Source organism: Eubalaena glacialis, chromosome 7, assembly GCF_028564815.1.
Source record: "Eubalaena glacialis isolate mEubGla1 chromosome 7, mEubGla1.1.hap2.+ XY, whole genome shotgun sequence".
Lineage (NCBI taxonomy): Eukaryota > Metazoa > Chordata > Mammalia > Artiodactyla > Balaenidae > Eubalaena > Eubalaena glacialis.
In genome coordinates, this window is record NC_083722.1 from 17,250,880 (window position 1) to 17,259,347 (window position 8,468).

The following is an 8,468-nucleotide window of genomic DNA, read 5'->3' on the forward strand; positions in this document are numbered from 1 at the left end:
CCTCTCCGCAATCGAGCGCCTTTCTTCCTCCCCCTCCCCTCTTCCTCTCGGTCTCTTATCTGACATTTTGCCTCGCTTCCCTCTGCCCACTCCCCAGCGGGTTTCCCTCCCTGGCAGACGCGCCCGCCCCAGCCCGCCCTCGCACACCCTCCAATTGTAGGTCAACCCGTTTGCTAACGTTAGCTTAGGTTAGCTCTTGTTGAAGCGTTTTTCCATAAGTGAAATCAGCCGCTTCCCCCGTGGGCTCCAACTGTAATTGCTTCGACTTGGCTGCTGCGTTGCGGGGTGGGGATCCCACGGGCTGTGCTCCCATCCACACCGCGTGCTGGGGTCACTGGGACGGTTTCGGGGAGCCCCGCGGGGGGACGGTGTTGGCAGCCCCACCCGGACGCCTGCTCCCGGGCCTGGCTGCCACGGTGGCCTGTGGAAAGCCAGAAACACGCGAATCCAAGGTGGACAAAGCGAGCCGAACCCCTCCTCCAGGACGCTCTGCTTCTAAGTAACTGCGCCTCGGGCGCAGCCTCTACTAGTGACTTACCCGCCAGAAGCTCCCTCTTCCCAGACCTGAGACCCGGGGCCGAGGCACTGGGGGCGTCGGTGCGCCCCTGCCATGGGGCCCTGGCACCGCCACTCCACCCCACCCCCACCCCGCCTTCCCGCACGAGGGAGGGCACCGAGGCACGCTGGCCCCTCCGAAGTCGCTGGGGACGCTTGAAGGGTCGGGTGCAACCAATTGTCAACCTCCCTTCGCCCTGCGGCTTTTTTTCCTCCCCTCGGCCGCCGCGCACACACCCTGCTCTGCCCTCCTGCAAGAGACCAGACAGCTGCACGCTCAACGGGACCAGGGAGGGGCTGCCCAGCCCGTGTACGAATGTCGCATGCCAGCCGGAGCGTGGGTTCCAGACGCACAGCGCGCACAGAGCGTTCAGGCGTCCAGAGCGAAGGCAGTGGGCGCGCTGGAGATCGGGGGCCAAGTGGCTGTCAGTTCCGGTCAGGGACGGAACTGGGCAAGGTGGCCGAGGGCCCAGCTGGCTTTGGGGGTGGGGTGGGGGGATGGAGGAGCCGAGCGCCCGGGAAACGACCCACCCTCACCCCCACCCCCGGCTAGCGCGGCCAATTGCAACTTCAAAGGAGGGCTAGAAGCTGGCGAGGGCGAGGGGGCGTGTGTGTTGTGTGTGTGTGTCTCTTCGGCTTCTTCCCCGGTCGTAAACCCTTAACGGAAGACGGGTGTTAAAGTGCTGCTGACAGGATCGCCTGAAACATGTTTACAGTAGGAAAGACTTTCCTCCAAAAAGCACAGCCGGAGTCGATTCCAATTTATTTCCTCCCTGTAACTGTAATCGACAGGCGAGGCTCAGCCGCCGCGGCGGAGCGACACTGAGCACCGCTAATCCCCGCCGAATCCTCGCCGAGCTCAGGGCAGGAAGAGCGCGGTGCCTGCGCCACCGAGTCGCGGCGCTCGGCGAGGCGTCGGGCCGGGGGAAACCATCTTCTGAGGAGGAGGGGCGGCCTTTCCTAGCTCTTAAGTAAGGCGCGCCTCGGAGAGAGCCTTCTAACTCGTTCCGGCTTCGGCAAGACACTGACACAGTAATTGATAATCTCCCGGTTCAGTTACTAGATCCAAACGGGAGCCAGCCTTGGCGTCCCCAGTCTTTGGGAGCTTCTGACAAGTGAACAGGAGGCGGCGGTTCGTTGCCCTAAACTCTGATTTATGATTTTAAAAAGATCAGAATTAACCGACACACCCTATTAACCGCTGATCGTTTAAACTGCTACCTAAAGAAGGTAGAGTAGTGGAGGATGATAGGGGTTCGGGAGAGGAGGAAGGGGGAGAAGAAAGAAGTCCGACCCGTCCCCACGTTTTCCCACGTCTGCTCGTGGGCGCAGAGAGGCTCAGCGCTGCCACCTGGCGGCTACTTCTCCCCGGATTGGGGGCCGGCTGGTGGCAGAGCAAACCCGGGTTGCCGACGGGTGTGCCTTGATTCTGCTTCGCGAAATGGGACAGAAGCTCGTATTCATGCTTCAAATCTACGTGGCCCGGTGCAAACACTCATTTTCTGCTTGTTCTCATGAGAAAATTGAAAGGAAAGGAAAAGTGAGTTAGCGGTGGTATGAAGTGCATACATACACCTACCAGGTGCCAGTCACTGGTTAGGAGGGGAGAGAAAATGGTAAAAATTATTAGAAATGCAGGGTTCTTATCTCTTAGTTTATTCCAAGAGTAAAAATAATTCGTGGACTTCATTTTACCTCAAATCCTATTTTGATATTTTGCAAATAAGAATTACTTCCATACATTGTTTTTCAATACAACCCCACCCCTTCCCCGGGAAGTCCAGTTCCAATACAGTTTCATCAGCCCAAAAAGATGAAGTGCAAGTTACGTTTGTCTACTTGATTGAGAAGTAAATCAGCTTCGGATGGAGGGTTCTTTTCCATAAGGTGTGGAACCAAAAAGCCTGGGGCCTTTCAGTTGGCAAAGGCCAATGACATCCAATTTCTCAGGCTTCTTCCCTGTCTGCTAAAGTAACAAAGACAGGTTTCCCCACCCCCCTCTTTATGTTCTTTGAACTGAATAGTTGTCAGGTCAGACCAGGTCCTACAGTCACAATTTCTACAACCAAGGCAAGGCAAAATCTTGCAAATCAGTTCAAATCTAAGAGATTTGTTAAACTAATTTCCCTTCAGGTTTTTTTTCTCCCTCTATACTACAGAAATATATTTAGCAGTAGGATAGACTCTTACTTCCATCTATACCCCATACCATTTTATGGATGTGAGATTTTATGTTGTGCAGGTGTGTGACAGCAGAAGAAAAGAAATGAATTAGCAGATATTACATTACATCTCAAATAGAGTTCCATTATTCAATGGAAACTAAATAAGATAAAATATTTACCTTAATTCAAAATTTGGAATGTCTAGCATCATTGCTAATAAAGACAATTAGTCTATTATTCTAAAACAGAAATTTTTCTGCAAAATTTTTTATCTTGGTTTACTGTTAATATGGCTTAAAGAGTAGCATTAAGAATTACTTCATGTACTGCAAAGCCAGCAGAGGGAACACTGAGTACTGATTTAGTAGGGGCCACCAAATATCTCGTATTTGGGAAAAAATGTCAGTAATGGAAAACTGGTTACAAAGCATATGAAGTTAGGTAATGAGAACACAAAAATCTTATCTCATTATTTGGTATTCAGAGGCCTAATACATTCCAGTGTGCACATACTCAGTTGGTGAGAAAGATGACTTTAATAAAAGGCCATTTGTCACATGTTTTCTTACATTTTAAGAGGACTACTAACACAAAAGAACAAACCTACTTCAGAAGTCTAAGCATTCATATATACTATAATAATCTTATAGTCAATAGAAATTACTAATATATTTCTTCATTCTAAGAACTTCTTCATTTTTAACATCTCAGATGTCTTACAACCATGGGGATGTTAGTTTCATTGGCAGTTTTTCTCCCTTAATGGCATGTGACTATGGTATGTCTTAAAGACATCGATTAGATTTGTTGAAGTATAGAAAAGACATCTAACAATAGAAATAGGCCAGTGGATATTATTTTTAGTACACACTTTAAAAACTCCGTGTGCTTTTGTGTGTGTGCGCGCGTGTGCGTGCTTTAAACATAAACAAAAATACTCTGACTGCTTTGATTAACTTCCACTTTTCCCTGATCATATTCACTGGTAGACTCATAAATGGCTTTGGAAATATAATCAATTACATTGATTAAATTATTCACTCACCTTGACTGAAATATCACAAACTAGCCATACCCTCAAATCATTAGTTGGTGCAAATCCCAAAATAAACGTAGTATTTATTCTTTTTTTTATTCTGGTGAAAATACTGATTTTATAAATAATAGACCTCTTAGAGTAATTTTTATGTCAGATTGATAACATGTAGGGGTGTGCTGTAGTGGGAATACTAAAGAAAATGAAAAGTGTGATGACACACCCAACTTTGTTATATGCAAAAGAGGTGCCTGTGGGTTTTTTGTTTGTTTTCAAGATTTGTTTCTCCTTCTAAAGGAAAAAATATATAACTTGGGTAACTACTGGTCAAAAATTATTTGCTTTTACCCACAAAAACATTCTTGCTTGTGGTTGATCCTCAGAGATCCAGTCAGATGTCTCCAAAGGGTGTTCTTTCCAGTAAAATTCTAAATCTGACAACCTGGGCCTCTCGCCAGCCTACATACTTCAAAAGTTTGACAAGATAAATAGAAATCTGCTGCCTAGCACTAGTTTGATCTGAATCGAAAGCTGACCTAATTGTGTTGGGTTAGCCCTACCTAACCACTTATCGCTGGCCTGTAGAGAAACAGTTTACTATTATGGTGTTAGGGAAGACCAATTTTTACTAGAATTTTAATTTTCGTACCTTGGAACAAACGTTTGTGGCCAAATTAACATGTATTCTGACTACCTAGGCACCTTTTCTTTGCCGCATTCTTCACGATGCTCATGAAGTTTCTTTTCAAATCATTGGGATGACAAGGTTGCTACTGTGGTCCTTGGATGGTTCACATCCATGACCTGTAATTATTTTTTCACATTGGTGGCCATCCTCGATTTTAGTCTCTTGAACAACATGCTGCTTCTACTTTAAGGAGTGTCTCTGGAATCTGAATTATCAAGGGAAGGATAATTGCATTCATTGAGGGCTTATTATACATCAAGCCCATTGAACCCTCACAACAACCCTATATAAAGTAGTTCTTAGTGTTCCCACCTCACAGATGAGGAAAACTGAGACTTGGTCACATCCCCAGGGTCACAGGGCCAGTGAGAAGGACTAGCAGCCAGGTCTAATATAAATCCAGAGTTTCCATTCTCTTCTGCTACCAGTACCACTGCCTTCTACAGTTTCTCTTTGCCTTGGCCTTTTAATTCCATTTGATTGAAGTAACAAACATATAGGAGAAAAAATATATATATAGGAAAGGAGGAGGAGGGTGTGGGGGACAGATGGATGGAGAGTGAAGCTATCTTTAATTTTGAAAATGTGGAAAACAAATATTTAGAAAGTAAAATTGATTCCCATCCTTTACTCACCATTATCACCTTACACAAAACTCTACGGAAATTCTCCCATTGAGTTAACTATGGAACACTGCCTAATGTGTTCCAGTGGAAAGCTCCTCTGTTTGGGCTATCCAGGATTTATAGGGGAGTTTAAATCATTAAATGACCATAGTTAACCCTTGTTTGGTTAAGAGAGCAAGTAATTATTGCAAAAATTCCTCTTCTCTGCCTTCCACAAACAGCACCAAAATAGCTCTGAAGGGATTTACACAATACTTCAACATCTGTGCTGTACCTGGAATTGTTAAAATAACTGTGATGACAGGTGTCTAGGTACCGCTTTCTTAATGATTTTCAGTATCTATTGATTTATTGTCATGGCTTTGCCTCCCCCTTTTACATCCTTGGCTTTATGAAAGAGCCGAGGAACAGATTTTGCACTAGAGGCTGATTCTTTATTCCAATACTGAAAAGAACTAATAAAAATAATCACTTGGCTTTTAAGCAGAGAGCTTCCATTTACAGTATTTCACCCTTCCCCCCCTTCTAAGCCTCTTGTTATCTAACATAATGGTTAGAATACATTTCCGTCTCTCCCCTTAATAATTTCATGCATTAACATCCTCTTCACACACCACACACCACACACGCACACGCACACGCAGGCACGCACAGCAAAAGGAAAAGAGGCAGCAGAAATCTCAGCTGTACTTCTAGCCCTTTTAAAAAGTTTGCTCTGTAAATTGGAATGAGGTCAGATTTGGAGCTTCTCATTGCACGCGGAGATTATTATTGCATCGGGTTCCAAGCCAATGGGAAGCCCGGGGGAGGGGCTTGGCTCGAGGAAGCGTTGGTTACAGCGGCTGATTGGCCGCGGCCAAGACTGGGAAAGGATAAAGAGACGCGAGGCGGAATTGGGGTCTGCTCTAAGCTGCAGCAAGGGAAACAGTGTGTGAGGGGAAGAGGCCTGTTTCGCTCCCGGGTCTCTAGTTCTTGCACGCTCTTTAAGAGTCTGCATTGGAGGAACTCTGCCATTACCAGCTCCCTTCTTGCAGAAGGGAGGGGGAAACATACATTTATTCATGCCAGTCTGTTGCATGAAGGCTTTTTGGCTTCCTACCTTGCAACAAAATAATTGCACAAACTCCTTAGTACCGATTCCGCCCACAGAGAGTCCTGGAGCCAGAGTCTTTTCTGCTTTGCATTGTAGGAGAGGGACTAAGTGATAGAGACTATGTCGCTTTCCTGAGCTCCTGAGAGCGCTCGTGAACTGGAATCAACTGCTTCAGGGGAAGGAAAAAAAAAAAAAAAACAGACTTGCCTGGGAGGCGGCGAGAAACTTGCATTCGAAGCTTCAGCAACCAGCATTCAAGAAACTCCTCTCCACTTTAGCACGGTCTCCAGGACTCAAGAGCCGAGAGACAGCGCAAACTGCGGCGCGGTGAGAGAAAGAGCGAGAGAGAGAGGGAAGGAGACTCTCCAGCCTGGGAACTATAACTCCTCTGCAAGAGGCGGAGTACTCCCGCCCCGCATCTTTTGGAGACTTTCCTCTCTTCGCCCACCTCCGCCCCGGCCGGGAGTTGAGCCGCCCGCTCGGCCGCCGCGCGCGTGCCCCAGCTCGGCGTGCGCTTGGCCCCGGGAGCCGGGAGGGCCCGGCGATTGCGCCGCGGCCGCCGCAAGGGTGTGAGCGCGCGTGGGCGCCCGCCGAGCCGGGGCCATGGTGCAGCAAACCAACAACGCCGAGAACACGGAAGCGCTGCTGGCCGGCGAGAGCTCGGACTCGGGCGCCGGCCTCGAGCTGGGCATCGCCTCCTCCCCCACTCCCGGCTCCACCGCTTCCACGGGCGGCAAGGCCGACGACCCGAGCTGGTGCAAGACGCCGAGCGGGCACATCAAGAGGCCCATGAACGCCTTCATGGTGTGGTCGCAGATCGAGCGGCGCAAGATCATGGAGCAGTCGCCCGACATGCACAACGCTGAGATCTCCAAGCGGCTGGGCAAACGCTGGAAACTGCTCAAAGACAGCGACAAGATTCCTTTCATTCGGGAGGCGGAGCGGCTGCGTCTCAAGCACATGGCTGACTACCCCGACTACAAGTACCGGCCCAGGAAGAAGGTGAAGTCCGGCAACGCCAACTCCGGCTCCTCGGCCGCCTCCTCCTCCAAGCTGGGGGAGAAGGGCGACAAGGTCGGTGGCAGCGGCGGGGGCGGCCACGGGGGCGGCGGCGGTGGCGGGAGCGGCAACGCGGGGGGAGGAGGCGGCGGCGCGAGCGGCGGCGGCGCCAACTCCAAACCCGCGCAGAAAAAGAGCTGCGGCTCCAAAGTGGCGGGCGGCGCGGGCGGCGGGGTCGGCAAGCCCCACGCCAAGCTCATCCTGGCGGGCGGCGGCGGGGGCGGCGGGAAAGCGGCGGCCACCGCCGCCTCCTCTTTCGCGGCCGAGCAGGCAGGGGCCGCCGCTTTGCTGCCCCTGGGCGCCGCCGCCGCCGCGGCCGCCGACCACCACTCGCTGTACAAGACGCGGACTCCCGGCGCCTCGGCCTCGGCGGCGGCTTCGGCCTCCGCCGGCCTCGCGGCCCCGGGTAAACACCTGACCGAGAAGAAGGTGAAGCGCGTCTACCTGTTCGGCGGCCTGGGCGCGTCGTCCTCGCCCGTCGGCGGCGTGGGCGCGGGCGCCGACCCCAGCGACCCCCTCGATCTGTACGAGGAGGGGGGCGCCGGCTGCTCGCCCGACGGGCCGAGCCTGAGCGGCCGCAGCAGCGCAGCTTCGTCGCCGGCCGCCGGCCGCTCGCCCGCCGACCACCGTAGCTACGCCAGCCTGCGCGCCGCCTCGCCCGCCCCGTCTAGCGCGCCCTCGCACGCGTCCTCGTCGGCCTCGTCCCATCACTCCTCCTCCTCCTCCTCCTCCTCCTCCTCCTCCTCCTCCGGCTCGTCGTCCTCGGACGACGAGTTCGAAGACGATCTGCTCGACCTGAACCCCAGCTCAAACTTTGAGAGCATGTCCCTGGGCAGCTTCAGCTCGTCGTCGGCGCTGGACCGGGACCTGGATTTTAACTTCGAGCCTGGCTCCGGCTCGCACTTCGAGTTCCCGGACTACTGTACGCCCGAGGTGAGCGAGATGATCTCGGGAGACTGGCTGGAGTCCAGCATCTCCAACCTGGTCTTCACCTACTGAAGGGCGCGCGGGCTGGGAGAAGAGGGCCGGGGGCGGGGGGAGGGGGCAGAAAGGAAAAAGAAAAAAAAAAAATGCGGACAGAGAAAGAGTTGCAAGAGAAAAGGGAAAAAAAAAAAAAAGGAAAAAGGAAAAGGGAAAAAAAAAAGTGAGCAGGGCCGGCTTGGGCCGCGTCCCGGTGGTCGGAGAGCAGCGCGGCGGCGTTAGGGGACCCGCGCTCCCATCCCCCACCTCCCCGGCCGGAGGGACG

The 8,468-nt window shown here is 51.7% G+C and overlaps 1 protein-coding gene across 1 annotated transcript; it reads left to right on the forward strand.

Annotated features, from left to right (window-relative positions):
• The first annotated feature begins 5,932 nt into the window (after positions 1–5,932).
• Positions 5,933–8,242, forward strand: SOX4 (SRY-box transcription factor 4). The gene has a single exon (XM_061195759.1). It carries the CDS (start codon positions 6,767–6,769, stop codon positions 8,219–8,221), a length of 1,455 nt encoding a protein of 484 aa, XP_061051742.1. The 5' UTR covers positions 5,933–6,766; the 3' UTR covers positions 8,222–8,242.
• The last annotated feature ends 226 nt before the right edge of the window (positions 8,243–8,468 follow it).